General features: G+C 54.2%; 4 protein-coding genes across 4 annotated transcripts; 2 read left to right on the top strand and 2 right to left on the bottom strand.

Annotated features, from left to right (window-relative positions):
• Positions 1 to 2354: 2354 nt before the first annotated feature.
• On the top strand, positions 2355 to 3943 carry GUITHDRAFT_162355 (hypothetical protein; the record flags this gene model as incomplete). The annotated part of the gene is made up of 11 exons (XM_005835861.1): positions 2355 to 2431; positions 2486 to 2558; positions 2635 to 2693; positions 2739 to 2859; positions 2912 to 2962; positions 3062 to 3130; positions 3176 to 3233; positions 3280 to 3346; positions 3393 to 3527; positions 3579 to 3713; positions 3765 to 3943. Coding segments are annotated over 11 exons (923 nt in total), but the record flags the coding sequence as incomplete, so codon positions are not given.
• Positions 3944 to 4325: 382 nt separating this feature from the next.
• Positions 4326 to 6948, top strand: GUITHDRAFT_105564 (hypothetical protein; the record flags this gene model as incomplete). The annotated part of the gene is made up of 13 exons (XM_005835860.1): positions 4326 to 4700; positions 4749 to 4817; positions 4866 to 4913; positions 4966 to 5059; positions 5119 to 5191; positions 5238 to 5323; positions 5365 to 5458; positions 5505 to 5529; positions 5685 to 5914; positions 6356 to 6391; positions 6432 to 6486; positions 6528 to 6606; positions 6653 to 6948. The coding sequence occupies 13 exons, from the start codon at positions 4326 to 4328 to the stop codon at positions 6946 to 6948; spliced, it is 1560 nt and encodes a 519-aa protein (XP_005835917.1).
• Positions 6949 to 7170: 222 nt separating this feature from the next.
• GUITHDRAFT_46972 (hypothetical protein) lies at positions 7171 to 8082 on the bottom strand (the record flags this gene model as incomplete). The annotated part of the gene is made up of 1 exon (XM_005835859.1): positions 7171 to 8082. A coding segment is annotated over one exon (912 nt), but the record flags the coding sequence as incomplete, so codon positions are not given.
• A 1711-nt stretch (positions 8083 to 9793) lies between these two features.
• Positions 9794 to 10349, bottom strand: GUITHDRAFT_151732 (hypothetical protein). The gene is made up of 6 exons (XM_005835858.1): positions 10300 to 10349; positions 10191 to 10250; positions 10091 to 10137; positions 9995 to 10046; positions 9902 to 9940; positions 9794 to 9841 (listed from the first exon to the last, which is right to left on the bottom strand). Exons 1-5 carry the CDS (start codon positions 10327 to 10329, stop codon positions 9902 to 9904), a joined length of 228 nt encoding a protein of 75 aa, XP_005835915.1. The 5' UTR covers positions 10330 to 10349; the 3' UTR covers positions 9794 to 9841.
• Positions 10350 to 22833: the final 12484 nt, after the last annotated feature.

The raw sequence follows: 22833 nt of genomic DNA, 5'->3' as shown, positions 1-22833 counted from the left end.
CCTTGCCTCTCCGCCCCGCATCGTTCCTGTCTCCCTCCTCTTCCCGCCCTTCCCGCGGTCGATTTCCCCTCTTTCCTGAACCAAATGGCCCTTCCTGATACCCCCACCCCCCTTTATACCAATCTTTACCCCACCTTTTCCCTAATCTCTGCGATTCTGGCCCCAAACTTTATTGAAAATCACGCACCCCCTACCCTATACCTTTGCTCTACCCTACCCATCCCCCCATTCTATTCCCACATCAGCCCCCACCGGTGCCCTACCGTTGACAAACTGTTTATCACCTGCCTGTTGAACCGGAAAGTACCCCTACCTACTAGTAGACACAGCCGTTCTTCACCAGAGTACCCACCCTCCATAATAGGCCCTGCCTCTGTTGACCTACCCGCCCTCATTCTTGTCGAATTCAAATACTACCCCAAGGTCGCCCCCAAAAGACCCCTTGCTCAGGAGGGGTAGGTGTTTCAACAACGCCTTACCTTCAAAGGGGTCCGGCGCGCCTCTCTTGCAACGAAAAACCGTTTAAACTGATCACTCGCGGTTACACAAGACGTAACGGCACCATACCGGGGCCCGGCTGCGGCGCTCCCCGAGGACTCGGAAATATGGAGCGTAATAAATTAATAATGGTGATCATGATGATATATTTGTGTAGTAATATAGGTAACATCCTACGTACAGATATATTTGTTTAAAAAGTATTTGTTTGGTCGGGTTCCCTTGTGTTGCTACAACTGTTGTAAATGAAATGTTGGTACAAATTCAAAAACAATGATTTTAAAAGGCTGGTTCCCGGGGCCGTGCTACCACCTCTCACAGGCACTTGTTGGGCTACTGGACTACTACCCTTGGCTCACCCCAGCCTGTCCTCACCACCCCTCAATCCCTACTGCTATCCACCCGTCCAAATATCATTTCGCTACCGTACCTGTGGTGGTATCCAACCCATCTGATCTTCTTATCCATACCCCTCCCCACCAAATTGCATCCCCCACCCACCAGCCTGCAGTCTTCCCCCCACCCCTACGTCAAGACATTCACAAGAGAACTTAACTTTGACAATACAGACTTCTCATATTCTATAAGTGAGGAAATAGATAAAATAGTCATAGTCTCCACCATACCTGCCTCTCGTTGATTTTTCGACTCAATTCGACCTAAAACATCCCCTCCGATCATTCTACGACCCCCAACTTTTGTATGTTTTACCACCCCTAAGGGTTTCAATTTACCCCCTACCCCTTCTTCCTAGAAAGGTTTTAGGACCAGTACCTACCCATAGATTTCCTAACTCTAACAGCAAAGACAACCCCTCGGACATCAGCAGGTACCCCTACTTCCATTCCCTTCACATTGCGGCAAATGGACCACCCACCCAAATTCCAAAACAAGGTCACGAATTACCTTGTACCACCCCTACCTGACAAATCCCCCCTCCATCACACCCCTCACCCATCTACCCCTGCGGTTATCGGTCCTGGCGAAGCTCCTGCCACCCCCTCGTATCCTATTGTTACCCCGCCACCCCACTAAACCTTGGAGTACCCTTGTCCTCATAACACCCCGCCTCATGATACCCCTGGGCTCATCCACTACCCCGGTCCATCGCTCACCCTACCTCTCTCTAGGTGTAACCAACGATCGACAACCCCACCTACCCCAGATACATTGAGTACCCACCCCTCTTTGCTTCTCTGCCGCCATCGCCGCCTTCCCCGTTGCCATGGCATTTTCTCAGCCGCTGTTGCTATGCTCTGTTTCACAATGCGCTTCCTCCTTCCCATCATTCTCTTACTTACATGATGCATTGTTGTGATATCGGTCCAAAATGATCACCTGCTACCTGACCTTGATAGAATTGGCAACTGGACTGATCATGACCCCTGATTAGCACTCTGTCCTGAGTTAGTGCGCTCAGTTCAGCATAGGAAATGAGTGTCCGAATACAAGCTGCTTCCTTGTATTGTCCGCATAGGTTGAACATTTACAGAATCTCAACTTGACTTGTACAAAGCGAATTTTTATGTTAGAAGAAGTTTGTATTTCTTCGGACGAACTGTACTTCGTCAGCAGATATCCTTGATTAGCTTCTTCCAGCATCTGTTGATATTTGATAGTGAATGAAGTCACATCACTTAGATATGCTGCACATGTTATTTCAAACGACATTTCTAGCTTGTTTACTATAATTGCTTTGCGAAGAAAGGGAATATACATCTTGAATGTCATAACACGTCAATTTACCCATAACAAGTACAATCGCAGCTTTATACAGCATGTATATTTGCATGTACTGTAAAGTCAAAGCTGTGTTTATGGCCCTGTTGACTAGGGTTTGATTGGCTTTGTGGAGCAGATGGATCAGTCGATGCAGTACCAGCAAGAAATGGCTCGCTTACAAGCGCAACGACAACAGCAACAGCGAGACCAGGTTACAAACGAGTGCAAGCAAACGATAGCTATTTTTGACATTTGTTCTTGCCAGGATTTTGGTGAAAGTGACGGTGACAGCGATGATGATGACGATCAACCAGGACAAAAGCGCGCCAGAAAATCCGGTGAGTCTCCTGGGTTTCAGCAACGCTTGTCTTGTTGCTCGTTCCTCTTCAGCTTTATTGAGTGTTTTGACTTCAGGAGAGTTGCCGGACAGGAAGGAAAAGCACAAAGTTGTAGAGCAGAAGCGTCGAGAAAAGGTTTGCTACCAGTGACACCTATCCAATTTGTGAAGTTGATTTCAGACGAAAGAGCTTTTAGCTGATTTGCAAGATTTATTGCCAAACACCGAAGATGCCGGGGCAACGAATCTCACCATGAACACTGTACTCCAATGTGCGATTGACTTCTTGACGCAACGCCAAGGTCTTTGAATTGATCGCTCTTGTTGTTTCGGGTCCCTTACACCTTCAATTAGCGAACGGTGACAGCAAGGACACTGCTGCAGACGACTCGAATGCCAACAATGGTGACTGAATTGACCGATTATTTGCTTTCCAATTCTTATGATCATGCTTACTCAATTACAAGAATATGTGTTGTGGAAACCCCTCACTCTACCGAGCAGGTGGATTGGACATCGATGTTGCTTACAGGTCTGGGTTCATGATGGCATCTATGGGGATCGCCTATGCAGGTCGAGCCTTGTCATTTTGAAATTTCTCTGCTCATGGGCTTGAAGGTGTGGATGGAACAATCCTCGAGGTCAACCCTGCTTTTGCTACGATGCTAGGATACAGGTGAACATTTTCTACCTATTTGATTGTTCGGTTTAATCGTCCACAGTGCGGACCAAAGGCATAAACTCATTGGACGCACTCTATTTTCCCTCACTACGCCACAAGATATGCAGGTACACGAGGTTGGTTGTTTGTGTCCCTTCCAATGGTTCTGCGCAGAACACTCTCAAAGCTGTATCAAGACTGCTCTCTGGCGAACTTACACACACAACGTTGACTGAGCACTGCATTCGTCAAGATGGAAGCTCTGGCTTCTTCTCCGTGGAGATGAATTGTCTGTGGAAGAACAACAAGGTGATTTCTTAGCAACTCACATTCTGGGCGACTGAAAACATCACCGTTCAGGCCCACTGCATCGTTTGTTTCATTCGTCCAGCTGATGAAGGTCCGCAAACTCGCCAATCCATGCCATCCATGGATGCCATGGGAGGATATAATCAGGGCATGAGCGCACAGGGCATGCCTGGCATGCCGATGCAGGTGAAGAATGTGTCCATGTTATGCTGAACTGCTCCTAACCTTGTGCACCAGGGCATCCCCATCTCTGATTCGATGGGTGGCCAGATGTCGCATTTGAATCAAGTGAACATGAACGGGAAACCTTACTAGAGAACAAGCCAGTTCGATGACACGTCTCTTCGCTTCGTCTTCACTTCCTTTTTTGTGCTTGTGTGAGCTGTTTTTGCTATCAGTAAATCGTCCATGAATCTACTGGTCCCATGTATACGATTCACTTCCTTGAGCGCAGCATGTCCTTCACCTGACATGCGTTCCTCCTCCTCTCCTTTCTCCCTTGACTCCCCCTGTGCACCAAGTCAGCTCGGCTCCTGCTTTCCCTGCCCCTCCTCCTCTTTCCCTTGGCCCATTCCCCCACCTTCCTCACCCACCTCGCCCCTCGCCTCCCAACCCTCTTCCTCTCCCGTCAACCCCCCTCCCCTCCCCTCCCCCTCCCCTCTCCTCTCTCCCCTCTCCTCCCCTTCCCTCTCCTTCCCTCCCCCTCCCTCCCCCTCCCTCCCCCTCCCTCCCCCTCCCCTCCTGGTTCTCCCCTGAGATCGCATCTTCCCCCCTTCCTCTTCCCTGCCCGCCCGCAAGATGGGGTTCACCATGATGGTGGACGGGGTGGCGTTTGAGGAGGAGGATGCGAGGCAGAGCTCGTATCTCCTAGGGCTCATGGAGGACGCGGACGCGGATCAACCTCGGGTGATGCATGTCAAGACGCCTCTCGATCAAGCTGCGCTCCTCAACTTGCTCCGCATCCTTCGCGGAGAGGGCGTTGAGGCAGTTTGCCGATCTCTCGGAGGAGAGAATCGGGGAGGGTCGGATGAGGAGAGGGGTGAGAAGGAGGAGCAGGAGGAAGGATCGACGGAAAGTATGCACGGGCTTGTCAGCATGTTGATATCTGCTTCGTTTCTCCACGCTCAGATGGCGGAGGATGCGATTCTAAACCATCTTGCTCGCTACCTCACAGTGAGCCACAGGAGAGCGTCTTGAGATCCTCTGACTGAACATGTGCAGACGTCCTGTCGGTCATCCTGGGAGCTGAGGAGCAGGTGCGGGCTCGGGCATGGGCCCTTGTCAAGACATGTATGCATGAGAAGTTTGCAAGGAGAAGCTCTGAGAGCTGCTGGGCAGGAGGAAGAGGTTGTGCGGAGGATGATCAACAAGTCAGGGCTGCAAGACGTGAGGCTTTTGCCTCCCATGTACCTGCTGACCTCCTGCCGCTGCGTTGCAGGATCATCTCAACGAGTTGCTCAGGGAAGGGAAGGTTGAGCGCGCCATGGGAGAGATGCAGCGATGTTCCGCCGCGCAAGCTGAAGGCAGGAGGGGTGAGGAACATGCAGGCGCATGAGGGAGTGGGAGCGTCGATGGCTGACTTGCCTGCAAGACGGGACGGAAACTTTCCATGGCGCCATCGCCGTTGCTGCGATCGAGAGTCTCTCCTCGTTCAGCCCACTTAGGTGGTGGAGGAGACGAGTGTCAGGCGCTGCTGAAACGAGCTGTCAGGCTGCTGCATGAAGATTTGATCTGCCTGCTGATGGAGAAGGTGGCGGTCATCGTAGTCCCTGACGATGGCCGTGTGGAGGAGGCAGGTGGAGGAGCTTGCGATATCGGGAGGAGGTGACTTGGTCAGTGAGCAAGGTGCGAGACTTCAAGGAAACAGGACAAAGAGTGCGAGTGCGAGGAGGGGAGTATGAGATGGATTGCTGCCTGGCGATCAAAGACAGGTCTGATGGGTTGCAAGTGGCAACTTGTTGACCTTGCGATGCTCAGAGTTGTACTGATGGAGGCCTTCAATGTGAGTTGCTCTGCTCGCAAGCTCCTCGTGCACGAACAAAGGTTGCAGGAGGAGAGAGTATGCGTCAAGAGCAGAGCAAACAGCATCTTCCTTGTCGGAGCATGTGACTGCATCCCTCGGTTGCCCTGCTCCCCCATGACGATTCTCCCCTTCAGCCTCTCAAGGTCTTCTTGGCCCGCAGGAGCGGAGGAATTCGATGCTCGTCCTCGAAAGGATTCACCTGCAGCAGCTGGAAGAATTTCGACCGCCAGGTCAAGAGCATGCAGCATCCTGCTGCTGATGTGAAGTCTACCTGCTCATCGTCGTTCCCTCAGAGAGTGAGGAGGTTGAGGCGCTCGGGTACTGGGAGGGTGGACCAGTCGCTGTTCGGGTCGAAGAGGGAGAAGTAAGCGCTTGCTCTTTGGTTCTCAGTGTGAACAATGCTCCTGTGCCAGCTCGTCATGCATGCTTGCTCGATCTCCAGCGATTTTGGAAGCGCTGTCATCGCAGAGGGGGAGAAGCCTGGGACTCTTCCATACTTGGTGCGTGTGGACGAGGGAGGAGCATGAGGAGGTTGTGGATATGCATCAAGCTGGAAGCAGAGGAAGGATGGGGGAGTGACGAGCGATGGCAGGTCGACGAGTCCAACGAGTTTGCAGGACAGCTGCTACCGTACACTGAGGAGAATTTCCTCACTCCCTGCTGTACCTTTATATCCTTCACGACTACTTCTTGAGTGCCTCCTACCAGCATCCTCGAGGAGAGCGCATGCTCGTTTGCACAGAGTTCACCTGGGGCCCTGCAGGTCCTCTCGTGGGCGTGTGCTGGAGCTGACGGTCTCTGACAGAGGAAGCAACGGCTGCGGGGCAGTAGCGAGCATGAGGTGGCCTTTGTAGAGTGGAAAGCGAGCTCACGTCGTGCAGGGGGCGCGTGCTCCTGGACTCCTGCAGGATCGAAGAGATCGGGTTGGATGGAGCGGTGGGAGAGCTTCCCTCCTCTCACCCGCTGACGGCTTCCAGGTCGCCTCGGTAGGAGGACAGCTCGACGTCATCGACAGCTTCATCTGCTCCTGCGGCGAGAGCGGCATCGTCGCCAGCGGTCCTTGTGGTGACTTGCACCGACCTGAGGTGACGGGAGGACGCAGGGGTGTCGACCTACGAGCACGAGAAAGCAAAGGTGGAGCGATCGATGGCACGAGCAACCGACTGCAGCATCCAGCACTGCAAGGAGGAGGCTCTGTGGGCGTGTGAGAGCGCGTTGCTGCTTCACAGGCAGCCATGCTTGTCCCCCTACCTCACTGACTGTGTGGACAGCAACTGCAAGGTCACAGAGTGTGAAGGGGATGCGAGGGAGGTGACGGGAGGAAAGATCAGATCAGAGAGAGTTCGCGATGCAATCACAGGAGTTTTCTTGACCCAACAAGAGAAAAGGACAACCTGACGGCCAGTCCTATCATATCTGCAGAGCAATCTTCAAGACAAACTACTTCTCACTCACACAAGCACACACATCTTACTCCTCCTTGGGTCTGACTGTCTCCTCCTCCTCCTCCTCCTCCTCCTCCTCCTCCTCCGAGTGAGGTTTGGAGAGATTATCCTGCCCGAACACAGTCCCTTCCTTTGTCTCTGCCGTGCTTCCTTCCTTCCCCTCCGACGAGTGGTCCGCGTACTTGCTCTCGAAGCTCTTGCTGAACACGTCGATGTAGTAGTTCGCTCCGTTCCAAACGCTCGCGGCAAAGATGAAGATGATGAGGGCAGAGTGCAGGAAGAAGGACTGGTAGACGAGACCTGTAGGCAGGAAGCACAAGATGGTGTAGAGCAGCTGCATGGCAACAAAGACAACTTTGGTCTTGAAGTTGTGATGATCGAAACTCTCTTTGTCGTCCATGATCCTCATCGACCGGCAGAGTTTCAGTGCGATCTTGTTGGGAGCGCTCCTCTTGTCCTGTGCCAGCCACCGCAGCGACGTCTTGATCGTGGGATCGTCGTCTAGTTTCTTGCGGTCAATCACTTCAGTCTGCACCAGATAAAATATCTGCCACAGCATGTAAAACTTGAGCGGGGACATCAGCCAGCCATCCAGCGTCATCGGCTGTTTCGCTGCCTCGTCCCCGTGCCACCGCTCACACCAGGTGAAGAGGGAGGGAAACAGGTGGATGTACACTGACGTCACCTTGTCGACGCTGTGAAATACGAACGAGTTCCTCCAGGCAAGGATCGCGATCAGCAGCGGCCCGTTGGCGCTGATGAAGAGCGTCTGCCAGAGGATGGGAGAGCGAGACCAGGGCCCCGCGATGACGAGGAAGCAGAGGCCGTTGACCCAGTAGCAGAAGTCAATGAGGAAGTACTGCCACTTGACCTGGCGGTACATCACCCACCGCATCACGAGCAGGGGGCTCATGATCATGGCGTAGTACCACCGGAACGATTCCGGCCGGCACAGCATAACGTACTCGGTGAGGGTGATGCCGAGGACGCCGAAGGTGAAGCTGTACTTGTCAAGAGTCCGGATCACGCGGGGGACCTTGACGTAGTCTCTCACTCGTGTGTCAGTCCGTCCCGTCAACATGCGGCGAGTGAGCTTGAGAGATCGGATCCTTGCCTCGTCTCCAGCTCTGATCGCAGCAGCGCTGGTTCGCTTCAGGACTGGGTTGTCCTTTAGGTTCGACAAGATGCGGTTCCGTTTCGTTTCCGTTCCGCTCGCTCGAGACTTGTCCCCACGAAACATTCCCGAGCCGGAGAATCTCGCGTAAGCACCATGCATCTTCTCGTCAAGTGACCGATGAGCATTCTTTGTCAATGAGTTCAGTTTCGTGAGCAGCTGGAACAGTCTCTGCCTGCTGCTCGCAAGCTCGTGGAACAGAGCGTGTCGTTTCAACGCCCTTGCCGAAGCTTCACTGCCTCGATCAGACGTTCCATTGGTTTGAGAGGCTCCTGCCTCCTGCTTGGACGGCTCACCCGACCCGTCAGACGTGGATGGCAGGATGTCTCCATTATCGGACTGTGAAGAATCCTTTGTCAACGCGCCATCTTCCTTGGACTTTAGCGCTACTTCGACAGCATCGAGCACATCCCGCACCTGAGCTCTGTCAGTGGATGAACAGCAAGTATGCGATCTAGCAGGATACCCGAGTCAAAGCTTCGTGCTCATATGAATCCGACTGCGGACCATCTTGCAACGAATGCAATTCACCTGGATCTGATTCCATGGCAGCTTTCTAGGCACCTGGATGGAATGTTAGCTTCTGGTAGACCTTTGATGAAGAAATTTCATATTCCCTTTCCCGATCTTTTCTGAACTACAACAATGGACAAGCATGCACATGACACGTCACAACCCCCCAACTCTTCGAGGCTCTATCCCCACACCCCTTTCGCAAAATTTCAAATCCTTCACATTGAATCTCATTCACATTCGCACTCTGACTATTCTGTTTTGTCTTCGCTTCCGCCTTGCTCCTTGTCCTTCTCTCGTCGCTTTTTTACGCGGGTTAACAACCATCTTCGCACATCTTTCTGTTCGCTCCCCCTACCTCCATGATTGTTTTTACTGCACATACTTTGAATCGCTACAACACCACATGATCCTCCCTCCCTCCTACCTGAATCCCATATCTTTCTTGCATCTACCTTCTGCTACTCTTTTCGTTCTCAACATTCATATCATGACAACTTCAACGCTTACCAATCATCTGTCAGACATCCCATCCCTCATCCTCTGTAGCATCTCCTCTCCTCTTGTGTCCTTCCTTCAATCTCCTCTCCTCTGCCTTCCGTTTCCCTCCTCGCCCTCTCGACTGCCGCGTTTCTGCTCTACTTCTTCCGCTGGTTCCATTTACACCCTTTCCTGGGGAATAGATGCCTACCCTACCCTTTAGTCCACATCTACTACCCACCATACAATCTATCATTTAACCCTACCCTCTAATAAATGATTTTAATGTAGTGACAGGGGGATCGAATGAAACTTTTGCACACCCCTACCTACTTCAATGTGTACCCTACCCCTCCTTTGAGAGAAGCAAAGGCAAGTTTGTTCTTGCTCCTTTCCTGCCTCATCCCTTCCTCACCCCAGTCTGGCTGCTCTCACTCCCCTCCCCTCTTCCTCCTCATCTTCCTCCTTGAGAACTTGCACTCCTACTCTTCCTCACACTTGCTCTCGTCCTACTGGTCCTGTCACCGCATAGTTCTCTTTCGCTTCGTGTTTATCGTGGTCATGAATTCGACATAGGACCATACAGCTATGTCATGCCAGGTGTGATTGAAGGGGAGTGGGCATTGGCACGTAATGAGATTCTTTGATCAATAAATTTCAAGGCTCCTCTGCTCTCAGCCTGTGGGGCCGCCAGTAGGTTCCATTCAGCTCCATGAGAAACAAGCCAAGTTTGTCTTACCTACAGACCCTCAGATGCTGCCGCGTTGGATTTCTTCTCCTGCAGGATCAGCCCATCAGGGCCAGAGCCGAGTCGTGAGACCTCTAAGAGCACCTGGAGAAGCTCCGCTTGTCTCCTCTGCGCTGCCGAGTTGTCTTCTTGTTGCCTGCCATGATCTTAATCGTGACTCAAACCAAGGAGCTCCGTCACTTCTTGGTGTAGAGCTTCGCCGCTCGCTTCCTCATCCCCTTCACGCGCTGGTTCAGCATAGAGTCAGGGCCGGCATCAGCGTGCGGGGAGCGAACGATACGTTAGTGATCGAGTCCATGTCCTTCCTCATGTCTTCTAACTTCTTAGTGTACAAGGGCACCTGGTGAACAATGAGAAACGAGAGCAACACCATCAGCAGAGAGCCTCACATGAGCCAAAGCTTGCGCGACTTCCGCCATGTTCGGCAGCGTCATCACTTTCCTGCATGTGGATTGAGGAGAGAAGAGAACCGGGGCCCATTGGCCACCTATCTTCTTGCGCGAGCCTCTCAATCAACGCAGTCTGTGATGAAAGTGACTTCATCGGACGCCTTCCCAGCTCCCCCTCAACTTCATCACCTGTGCATTCTGAAGTGCATGCAGCTTTTCTGCTATTTTCTTGATATCCTCCTCATTCAAACCAATCTGAGACTCGTCAGCTCTGGACATAACATCCTTGATACTTCACCAATCCCTCCGACATGCTCTTGATCATTTCCTGCACCATCGCCATCAACCAAGACTTCCACAAATTCGCAGTACCGATGGAACGTTGAAGAGCTTGTTCGCCTCTTCTTCCAAAGCTTTCATCTCGGCAATTCTTGACTGATTCGTTGGTGAGAAAAATTCCTCAAGGACACACACGAGCAGAGAAAAGAGGAATAAAGGAAAAACAAAAGCAAAGGGGGGAGGAGAGACATCTGTGACCCGTTCAATGCACAAACCTGTTGCTCCTTCGCCCTCTGAGCAGCTCTCTCTTCTGCAAGCCTCTGCAAGTTGGTGCAGCTTCAGTCTCACGTAATGGCGGGTGGATCATCTACCTTGGCCTCGGCCTGAAGGCAATGTCAGGTTTGTGTCATTCATCAGGAGCAACAAACATGCTGGTCCGCAGCTGACGCTGCACCTGCTCCAGGCGCTTGCGGAGATGACTCATCGGGTGTGATTTCGTCCTGATGCCGGCTTCAGTGTAATCTCCGCTGTTGAATCATTGTTGCTTTACCGTTGAGTTATCTGTTGTTGTCTTCACGTTTGTCTCTACAAGTGTTCATTGCAAACGTCAAACACACATAGGTTGAAGGTAAGCCACGAGGGGAAAGTGCCAACTGTATGATACAGGGCAAAAGATAGGCAGAGGAACTTGGGTCTAACCTTCCGCTGGAGCTTCCTCCTCTACTTGGGACATTCTTGAGGGGGGATAGACCGTGGAATCTGACGAAAGAAAGTAAATCAAGTATCAAGAATCCGGCATGTTGTCTTGAGGGAATTACAGCGAAAAAAGGCTGATCTCACATAATCTGGGAGGTCAGCCTCAATGGTCTTCCAAAATCGTATCGTCAACTCTATGAGCAAACATCACTCATGCCATAGTTTACATCTGCCTCTTTCTCCTCTATCATCCCCTTTCCCTCCCTCTCCTGCTCCACCGCCGGCCATTTCCGGCAAAAAAATGCCGCTGGCGTGGCATGACAAATCTAGAACTATAACCGTTCTCGAAAATTTGTAACGTGCATACTGTCAAAGCCTGGCACTGCGGCAGGGCTGGGGCCCGGCCGGCCCCCGGGCGGGGGCCGCGCCGAACTTAGCCAGGCTCCTGCTCCGGCTGCACTGGGCCGCTAGTGAACTGAGGCCAGGCTCTCGGTCACGGCACGAAACTGAGGCGTACATTCTTGGCTATCAAACTTCATATACTAGCTACTCAACACATGCCGACGGAGGGATTCTCAAATGTGTAACCGTTGATTCTTCATGGTCTGCCAAGGACTTCATCAGCCGTGCTGTCATCTTCTTAGTCTTGCTGTACGCGTCCTGCACTGACAGTTACCTCTCCTGCTTCCTCCCTCCCTCCGCTCACCATCGCCCCGAGAAGCCGCACGTCTCCTTCCTCCACAAGTTTCCTGCACTTTGCTACCTCATCTTCGCCAAGCACGTCCTGTTGAGGCGCGTCAACTTTGACAAACACGTCGCCGACTTCACCTTGAAGTCTTGGAAAGTATCCGCATCCTCCGCTCCCTTGTGCTTGACCGGCGTCAGATCCTGCTCTGCCTGCAAGACATCCGCAGGCTGCACGAGCTCGCGAGCTCCGTGTCTTCTGTTAAGGGCAAATCGCCCGATCATGCAGAGAAGCTGTATCCCTACGGCAGCGACGGCGCACAGGATGGGAGCGAAGGTAAGCCAGTACTGGAGCGTCGTGTTGTCTGCGACACGGTGAGCTGCGGCAAGCGACCTGGGAGCTTCTCACCTGGAGGTGTGAAGCTTGCTTTGATGTCAACTTTCGTGTTCCCAGACCCGACCAGCCTCCTGGAGTTCTGCACGGACAGAGTCTGCGGGCTCAAGGATCGTCTGGCGGAGGCTCCGGCAGCCTGCAGCTGTTTGTTGGTCAGCGGCAAGAGTTCTGAGAGGCTCAAAACCTGCTCGTAGCACGCGTTCGCTCGAGCTTGTCCAGGATCCATTTGCAGCGATCCGAGCCCCGAGGTGTCGAAGAAGCACTGGACGTAGGTAGAGTTGTGCTTGACCTGAGCAGCCGTCACCATCGAGCTGGAGGCAAGGAAGACGCACCTCAGGAACGAAGGAGCCCTCGTTGAAGGGGAAGTAGACGATCTGATATAAGCCGTAGTACGGGAGACCGGTAGCCGGGTTAGTGGAGGAACCAGATGGTCCGACGGCGTAGCTGATGGTGATACCAACGTTTGTGTCCTGATTCCCTCCCAAGCACGGCAAGGTTGCGTCGTTGCCGATAGTCTGGCACAGCTCGAAGACGATGTCTTCCGAGCCGCTGGGATAGGCTGTGGGGTCTACTCGTATGAAGTTGCCGTACTTGTCTCTGGTCTGCACGTACAAGGTTGAAGTCGCACCGGCAACGACGTTGAGGAGATCTCCGTACACGTAGGTCAGCGCGATCTCAGCTGGAGCGCTGGCGATCTCGAGCATGAAAGGAGATCCAGCTCCGCTCACCCCGGCGAAGGAGATGGAGACCATGTAGCTTCCTGATTGCGTCAAGCGGTAGGTCGTGCCGTAGCTGCCGTCAGCGTTGTCGACGACGTTTCCTGTGTTGGGGGAGGCCGAGGGGTTGAGAGGAGCTTGAGAGACTACATTCCACAGCGTCAGCAGCACGGAGACGGAGTCTCCACCGGGCCTTCGGTTGAGAAACTCGTCTCGAGCAGTGATGATGAAGCTTGACGACGTTCCTGCCGTCGAGATGGTGAGGAAGGTTCCCCGCGCCACAGAAGAGGACGGGGAAGTGACTGCCGGGGACACCACGAGGGTGTATGGGTTTGGATTCGTCTGGCTTGCGCTCGCATCGCCGGCAATGAGGTCCTGGTACTCCTGCCCCCCTTTGCCGACGTAGATGGAGATGGTGTAGGTTCCGGCCTTGACGGGCGAGTATGCGGACTGATAGCTTCCCGAGCCAAGGGAGATGGTGGATGGGGACATGCTGGGGAGGTTGGTCCCTGTGACGTCGATCCTGAATCTAGCTCCATCTGCGCTTCTACCGAAGACGTCCTGCAACAAGACCATCGCAGGTCACTAGCACGCGCTGACCTCCGGCAGGTCTCACCCGACACGACAGCGAGAAGAAGGATTTCGATCCTGCAACCGCAGCCGTGAGGCCATCGCCACTGGCGCGGCAGCTCTTGTAGAAAGGCGTCTTGGTCTGGAACACGAAGAGGTCGCTGCTGTCCTTGGGCACGTCATCGACCACTTGTGTCCCTCCCTGCCCACCAAAGGCGTCAGCACACTTGCAGCTTGAGAGTCACTCGGCTCACGAAGATGTAGATGTAGAGGTTGATGCTGTCGAGCTTGATGCTAGACGCGATGCTGCCTGAAGGCTTGCTGCCCGGAACATCCACCTGAGAACCTTTCAGCATGCCGAGCGACAGGAGCAGGTCAGCGTACCAGCACCCATGTCAGGCTCGTCGTGCACTTGCCTTGTTGGACGCAGGTAGAGTCGAGGTTGGTAAGGTTGAGATACCTGGGCGAGCTTGGAGGTCAGAGAACCCTCGAGGTGCGGAGTCGCTGCGATCAGGTACCATAAGTCGTTGAACGCCGTCGCGTAGGTGGGGAAGTTTCCGTTCATCAGGTCGTACATGCCTGAGCCGACGCATCCTTTGGGGTTGCCGCATCCGAACCCTCCATACACCAGCAGAACCCCGTTGCTGCTCGCTGAGTTGGACATGGTGGTAACGGCAGCATCCCTCCTCGCCTGGGGGCAGGCGCCTCCAGTGTGGCATGAGGTGTAGAGCTTGGCAAAGGTCGCCTGCTTGGAAGAGAAGAAAGTCGTGTGGACGTCGGAGCTGAGGTCCCATGTCGCGGTTCTGTTGGCGAGGTCGGTGGACTCTCCGCCGAACATCATCAGGAGGAGGAACTGGGCAACATGGTCTGAGCCAGGGCCGCGAGAGCTCAAGGGGACTCACCTTTCCCTGCAGGTTCACAGACACGGTCGAGTGTCCATGCAGCGGCCCTGGCAGTGAGCAGCTGGTGGTGCCCGCAGTACAGCCAGTGGGGTTGGAGGAGCCATAGCAGTAGGTGACTGACGAGGGCGGGGAGGTGAAGTTCTGACAGATGCCTCTCATGCACGCGCCTGCACACAGATGAACCAGTCGAGTCAAGGACAAGAGGGCGCGAGCGAGGGCGCTTACCTGACTTGCAGGAGCTCAGCTGGGAAAACTGTGCTGCTCCTCCAATCATGTAGTACTGCCCCAGATAGCTTGTCTTGGACCAGGTGGAGGTCTGCAGGAAAGAGTTGTTTGTGGCGTACGACCGCGTCATGTAAGTCTGCAGACTGTTTTGCCAGGAGGATGAGTCACTCAGACGTGTCATGATCTGGCGGAAGAGATCGCTTCCGGTGACGAAGGTGATGTTCAACCTGCTGTTAGAGAGGACTTGTGCATTCAAGTTGTAGATGTAGCTCATGGACGTGGTTGCTACTGGTGGGTACTGCGGAGAAGGGAAGAAGTTGCTGGAGACGAAGCCGTAGAAGGTGCTGGAGTCGAAGGACGAGGTGACACCATTGAGGATCAGCGAGATCGTGTATCCGTTGTCAATCTTCGCTGTGTCGAGGTACCAGAAGTCTCCCAGCGCTTGTCCGTTCACGTCCACCCCTCCATAGATCAGCCCGGCCTGACTTCCGGATATGAACGCATCGTTGATGATGGTGTGCAGGCAGCGCGCAGGGATGACGCTGTAAGCGCCGCTAGTTTGAAAGATGAGCTTGAACTGAGAGAGCTGATTGTTGTTGAAGACCAAGATAGCTGACGTCGAGGTGACCTGGTTGCTGGAGTCAGCGATGGCCCCTCGAGCTGCGAACGTCAGGCCTGGTTTGAAGTTGTTCAAGATGCCGCCATGGGACACGAGGACAGTAGCAGTCTGATTGGCCTGGAAGGTGGTGAAAGCGAAGTAGGTCTTGACCTCGCTCTTCAAGCTCTGGTCCACGTTGGTCCACGACCGGCTGAAGAGGTCAAACTTCCAGAGGTCGTTGAGTCCCTTCTGATTCTGAGTGCCGCCCATCATGACCAGGGTGTACTCGTTGAGGCTTGCCAGACCCGCGTAGCTTCGCGAGGGAGGGCCTTCGGCAAGGACAGGAAGGTTGGAGAGAGCCTGCGACAGGCTCGAGGAAGAGACATCTACAGTGTAGATACTGTTGCTGAGAGAGTTTTGCACGAAGCCTCCGAACAGAATCGCATGCGTGGAGTTGGACACTTGCGAGAAGAAGCTGTGCACTGCACCGCTCATGGTATACGCCACGCGTTTCCCCACCAGGTACTCCAAGGCGTCAATGGTCATCGGATCAGAGATGGACGTCGTCAAGGAGTAGTTGCCGATCAGGGCAAGCGGCAGGAACTGCGAAGACAAGCCCCCGATGGTGTAGGCTTGATAGCCGGACGCCAAGCTGGCGTACAGTGACAAGCCGACTCTGCCCTGTCCGGACGGGTTGATCTCGAGGAGGGTGAAGGGGCTGAAGCCTTTGAGCGCCTTCTGCAGGTCGAGCATCCAGAGGTCGTTGAGGGGGCTCGTCAAAGCGACGCACACTTGACTGGCGCCTGATGTCGAGTAGGTCGCGCACCCGATGCCTCCGTATATCAAGAGTTTGCTCTTGGAGACGGCAGCGGTGGCATGCCCGAAGCGAGCTGGGATCCAGCTCAGATCGAACACCGTCGGCGAGCAAGTCGCGGAGCCTCCTGGACAGATCTGAAGGAATGGAGCTCTAGACGCGAACTTGGAGCTGTTTGCTTGCGTGTGGGTCAAGTAGCGCTCGAAGTCCGTCAAGGAGCTCATGGCGGGTCGGGTGGTGGGTAGGATGGAAGGCATCTTGGTAGCGGTGCCGCCTCCCATCACGATGGTCGACGAGCTATGAGCTTGTTGGCTCGTGTAGCAAACCTTCTCCCCGCATGACTTTCCTGCCCCTCCCATGTCGCAGCACGGCACGACTGTCGTCGGAGCCCAGTAGGAGTAGGAGGAGTTGAGCTTGACTAGTGCACTCGAGTCAAGGAAGGAGGAGGGAGGGTCGACAGTAGCCCAGCCTTGAAGCGAGTCGTTGTACAGCGAGATGGCTGAGTATCCAGGGAGACAGATCTGCAGCGTGTCGGATGAGACGCATCCTCCCTGTCGTCTCATGGCGCTCTGATCTAGCTGAAAGGTCACCCACCCTTGCATGCTCGAGCCATGCCAGGAGAACTCCAAGCTCGTTTGCTCGAGCCCAGAGAACTGCGACGAGCTTGGCAACGAGTTGTACATGCGCCGATCAAACCCATTCGCTGGCCAAGTGAGAGACACTCGGGGGTTGATGTTGTTTGTGGTTGAGAGGTTTGTGATGTAGAGTGTGTCTGTGGTTGTCGTCTCGTACTGCAGTTGTATCGTGTCTTGCGAGAGGATCCACTCGTTGGAGGCGAGCAGACCGTTGGAGTTGGAGTAGACGACTTTCTGACTCGCTGGGTTGTACCTGCACATGGCAGCAGACGGGAAGCGAGGAGGTTGAGCGGTAGCACGGTTCTTGAGCGTGAGAGAGATATTCAAGTACAGCTCTTGGTTGCCATCTTGCTGCATGTCCGTGATGATGTAGAAGGAGATCGTGCCCGTGCTCTGAGTCCACAACACCTGACCTGCAGTCGAGCTGCCGCCTGTCGCACTTATTCCGTCGCAATTGGACTTACAGGAAGCCTGCGGGTTGTTGACTCCGCTCCAGCTGCAGTAGGTCGAGGTAGGAGCCTTGCAGCTCACGTTCAACAGCGTATCGTTGCCAGCAGTCTGAGAGCCCACGAGCCCGGTGATGGTCACGTCGGTTCCTCCAGGCTGATTAACTTTGAAACCGTTCGAGCCTTGGTTGCCCTGGCTGGAGGAGAAGACAAACGACAGGGTGATCTGGTTGTCTGCACCATGGAGTCTGGTGGTCTCGTCGCCAGTGAATGAGAAGGGATAGTATGGGCTGCAGGATGGAGGACCTTGAGCCTGATTGCTCTGACTGTTCGAATTGCTATTTGCAGACGAGCCTGGATTGCTTCCAGAAGATTCAGACAAGCCTGTAGTATGGTTATTTTTTGACGATGAATGATTTGAGGTTGTGCTGTTGGTGGACAATTCTGACTCTGAGTTACTTGCTGGCAAATGAGAGTTTCCAACATTGTTCGTCTGGTCATTTGAAGTAGTGCTGGTGTTTGAGCTGTTGCCTGATGATTCACCGGACGATTGACCTCCACTTATTGTAGTTGTCTTGTCATTTGAGGTAGTGGTGGAGCTGGTATTAGCAGTATGGTTCGACGAACTGGCAGAAGACGAGTTTGAGGATGAATCACTGGTGGTATGCTTGCTCACCGAACCGGTGGATGATGTATTCGACAATGACGACGACGATGAGCTGTTCGATGACGACGAAGACGACGAGCTGTTCGATGACAACGAAGACGACGAGCTGTTCGATGATGACGAAGACGACGAGCTGTTCGATGATGACGAAGACGACGAGCTGTTCGATGATGACGAAGACGACGAGCTGTTCGATGATGACGAAGACGACGAGCTGTTCGACGACGTTGTCGTTGTGGCAGTTCCATTGTGATTGGCAGACGGATGAAGGACATCTAGCTGGTAACTTATTTCAGCTGAAGGGTCTAGACCAAGTGCCTTGAGCGTCCTCGAGCCTGAGCTTTTGACCCCCTCTCGCTTGCGCCCATCCATCACCTCTCGTACAAACGACTCAAGCTCATCGATGCTTCTCAAGTCCTTCTTGTAGAGGGCATGAGCCAGTGTCTGCTTGTCGCTTTTGCTTCTGAGCTGGTTCAGGTCTCCCCTGTACTGACCTGGTTGCATGCTGGCCGAGATGTTGCAGTCGATGATCACTCGGTCGTCTTGGGTGTATGTGACGTCGCAGTACATGCTGGGTGTAGAGCTCGAGCCCGGGGCTTGAGTATCTGGTCCCTTTGGTGTAGTCTGAGTGCAGGGGCATACTTGCTGAAGGGGATACGTGCTGGAGCCCGGTACGTCACAGTGCGTTGAGTTCTTGAAGTAGCAGATTCCCTGGGTGCTGCAACATGGGTCCTTGGTATTGTTTCCGCAATGGGACACGGGACAGGCAGATGGGCAAGTCCCTACGCCCGACGAGACTGAAGGCATCCCTCCGTACACGCCCGACATGGTCTTGGGGTCAAAGCAAGAGCACGTCCAGCTGATGCAGTAGCTCGAGGGGCACCAGTCCGGAGCGAACGAGTTGGTCTTTCCAGGGCCGCACTTGGGAAGAAAAGGAGGGCCGCCATTCTGCGAGCAGATGACTCCTTCGTCGGTGTATCCGATGTTGGGGTTACAAACCGAGCACACCCGATACAGATTGGTCGGGCACAGACAGGCTGGCACGTCCTTGGGGCAGTTCGGTATGTCCTGGCACTGGCAGATACCGGTCTGCGAGATCGCAGTCTGAAAGCTCGTATCGCTCATTTGAGAGGCTGCACAGTCCGTGTCAAAGTACTCGCAGTTCCCGAAGGTACACGAGTCTGCACGGGGGCAGCCCGAGCAGTAGTCCGTCAAGTTTTGACTTTGACACTCCGAGCCTCCGCCGGTAGCTGTGTTCACGACCAGACCATTGCGAATGGGTTGATCAAACGTCAGCTCGATCAGAAGCAGGCTGCTGTACGAGGACCCGACCGACGTGTTGTACATGCTCTCCTTGACAGGCTTGGCAACGTGATGCATCTGCACGTCGTAGTCCTGCCATCATCATCAGCACACTGGCCATCCCGCGCACACGCTCATCGCAGAGTCTTGAGAGCACCTGCATGGGAAGCCCGCTCACAGGATCTCGTGCAGCCGGCGTCCGCTTGCCAGTCTTGTCCATGGGGTACAGAAAGGCGTAGGGGTTACAGCGCGAGGGATCAGAAAGATCCGGGCATGCGGGCCACCAAAGACGGAAGTTATCAATGTAGCCTTTGAACAGCTTGAGCGTCTCCGAGGCCGCCGGGTTTCCCCCTCCGATGTAGATGTCGGAGATGCCCTGTGACAAGCGGAGGGAGTTGCTGATGTCAAGAGACAAGAAGTTCCTTCCCTGCTCTGACACGCTGCTGCCGTCAAGAAACATGAATGCTTGCGTCAGCACAGCGTCGGGATAGGGGTTGGTCTGTGAGTAGAGCCTACCAAACCTCAGCGTGAAGCACACATGGTGCCACACGCCCAGCACGCTGCTTGGTATCGGGCCCCAAGTCTTCACCACCACGTCCTGACTATCCGGCAAGAGCGTCAGCCTCACGAAGAGACTGTTGCCCGAGGCATAAACAGTCCAGCGCAGCAACGACAGTACCCCGTTGTAGGCATCAAGCAGCACAACGCCAGCTGGATCTTGGCTTTGAAGTTGTACCCACATGTCGATCCACAGCGTCCCCAAGCCCGTCGATGACTGGCACCTACACACCCGTCATGCAGGACCTCGCGCATCAGCTGCTGGCTTACCAGGAAGGCAGGGTCATGGCTATGATGCTGGTGATCCCATCGAAGCTTGCCATCTTGTCTTTGGCGCTCGACTCCTGAGACATCCAGCCCTCTGTCAGTACCAAGCATCGCTCTCACGAGCAGGCGCTTACCGCTTCTGCCGAGTCCATGACCCACAAGTCATTCCTGGGCTGAGGGAGGTTGCAGCTCCCTTGCTTGCCCGGACAGTCGATGGACGCTCCTCCGAACAAGACGATGGGCTTCAAGTACTGTCCGAACGACTCCATGACTGTCAGGGTAGCGAACGCGCGATCCGTCGGCCACGAGCTTGCTGTTTGAACCTGCTTCCATTCCAGGGTGAACATGCTCAGACTCCACATCGTGCTGGTGCTCTGGAACCCCGGGATAGACCCGGCTGCGTTCGAGCATTGAGACCCTGCTGGTCGAAGACCGCCGAAGACAAACTGGTATGATCCCTCGCTCGTGTACGCCGCAAACACGAGCGGCTCGGGGGCGTACACCTGAAGCGGCTTGGCCGCGCACGAGGCATCCGTACCGTAGATGCATCGCCAAGTCTGAGCAGAAAGATCGAGGGCCCAGAGGTCTTGGAAGATCTCCTGCTCAGACATCCCTTGAGCAACGTACATGGTCGATGACGTCGAGTCATAGAACGCGACGTGCCCACACCGAGCCGAGGGGCTGTTTCCGGTCTGCAGCGCTGCAGCAGCGTATCAGACACTCGACCAGCAAGGGCGCAGCCCCGCCCGTCACCTGACTGCCAGCCGCTGGATGTCTTGAACAAGGCCAGGTGACCAGCCGCCAAGGAGTCCTTGTCAAGACCGCCGAAGATCATCACCTCCGTCGAAGAGATTACGCCGCTCGATATGTAGCTCGCGAGCGGCGACGCGTCTGACGACCCGTACTGACTCCACACGAGAGTCAGGATGTCGAACATCCATGTATCCGACAGGACCTGTGACATGTACATCAGCGCATGGCGCCATGACCCCGCCAGCATCCCCGACACGAGAGTCCAAGACTTACCGAGGATGCTCCCACGCCTTCGGGGCCTTGCCCGCCGTGTACATAGATCTGAAACCCGGCCATCCACATGGCGTGGTATGCTCGAGCCGATGGTGAGGCCGAGATGGGCATGATTTCTACCCATCGCGCGGCTGATCGATTGGTGTACTGCTTGAGCACCCAGAAGCTGGACTGAGGGGTCTGCGATTCCCCATCGTCTACTATCCCGTCAAAGACAAAGAGCTCCTGCAGACTGACATGGAATGCACTGGCGTGCCCATGCCGAGGATGGGGGAGTAGAGAGCTTGTGGGGTTGCAGCTGCTCCATGTCCGCGTGGTAGGAGAGGACACGTTGAGGTACCAGCAGTCGTTCAGACTCTTGCCCACGGCCATCCCCACTCCCCCGAAGACGAAAACAACTTGATTCCTGTCGTCATATGCCATGCTATGGCCGTACCGGTTCTCGGGCCCAGGCCCGTCGAACCGCATCGGGTCCCACGTGGGTTGCGGGCTGATGATAAACCTCCAGCAGTCTAGCAGCCCTCTCCCCATGGATGATTTCTGCGGTGTCGCGAAGCCTCCGCACAGGAGGGCCGACGCCCCCACCGATATCATCGTATGCTGTGCACGCGGGCCGGGGACATGCCGGTTGATGGTGCTCGCAGCACACTGAGCATCGTAGATCGTATGGTTCGGGAAGAAGACTACTTCCTCCCAGCTGTTGGCTGCCGAGTCATACTTCCAAGTATCCCCAAGCACTACCATGGAGCTTCCTATGTTGTTGATCCTGCAAGCAGTACAGTGAGTCGCACGGGGGAGTGCAGGTCAGGCTTGTACATACCCGCCATGGAGGAAGACGAAGCCTTCAGAAGTGCTGAGCGTTGTAGTGGCGTAGGCGTAGCGAGGGGACGGACCGGATCCACCGGGCTGGATGAGCTGCCATTGGAGAGCTAGAGGGAAGAGGGGTTAAGCAGGCACAGGATGGGGGGCAGGCAGCCGGTACTTACGGAGGGCGAAGGTAGAGACGGAGAGAGACAAGACGATGATTGTTTCAAAGATAGTATTATATTCTGTCATTCTCGGGTATTGGTTTCAGCACGAAGTCTGTATTCAATACATGTCTTACCCGCAAGGAATCTCTACAAAAGTGATGTGTTCCTAAAGTATCAGTTCTTGTTCGAGAACTGTTAGATATTGAGATAGGATGTTTTTGAAGCAACTAGTCGTGGACTGGTAAGGAATCAACTTGGATGAATGTAGTCAATGAGTGTTTGCTTCGTGCCTGAAGCTCAAAGGAGGCTGGGATGACTGAGACAACGGGGACATGATCGCGGTTTGATTGTGCGGAAAATGCGAGGGGAGAGGAGCAAGGGAGGGGTCAGTTTTACCTCGATCCATGGGGTAGGGTTGCTGGAACCGATAAGTCACACTGGGACTTTAACATTGAAGTATACCTGGTGACTTTTACATGAAGGATAGGGGAGCGGGGGGTGGGGTAGGGGGTAGGGGTGTCTAGGGGTACCTGCCGGGCACTTTACGGGGGTCTTTCGGGGCCCGCAGACAAGAAAAAGAAAAAAGCAGTTATTCACTGAGTCAGTAGTAATAACTAGCACCTCATCTTTTACTCAAAGTTAAGTTAAAAATCAGCACCTCATCTATCAACTCAATTGTGATCTGACCCCGTCCGGAAAAATGACCCTTCCGATTTGCAGGCCAGGAGTAAAACCATTCAAGCTCTTGGTACTGTAAAATATTACTTAAAGCCAAATGATGGAT

The sequence above is a fragment of the Guillardia theta genome, assembly GCF_000315625.1.
Source record: "Guillardia theta CCMP2712 unplaced genomic scaffold GUITHscaffold_20, whole genome shotgun sequence".
Lineage (NCBI taxonomy): Eukaryota > Cryptophyceae > Pyrenomonadales > Geminigeraceae > Guillardia > Guillardia theta.
The sequence above is the reverse complement of the archived record's forward strand: the minus strand, read 5'-3'. Positions and strand labels throughout refer to the sequence as shown.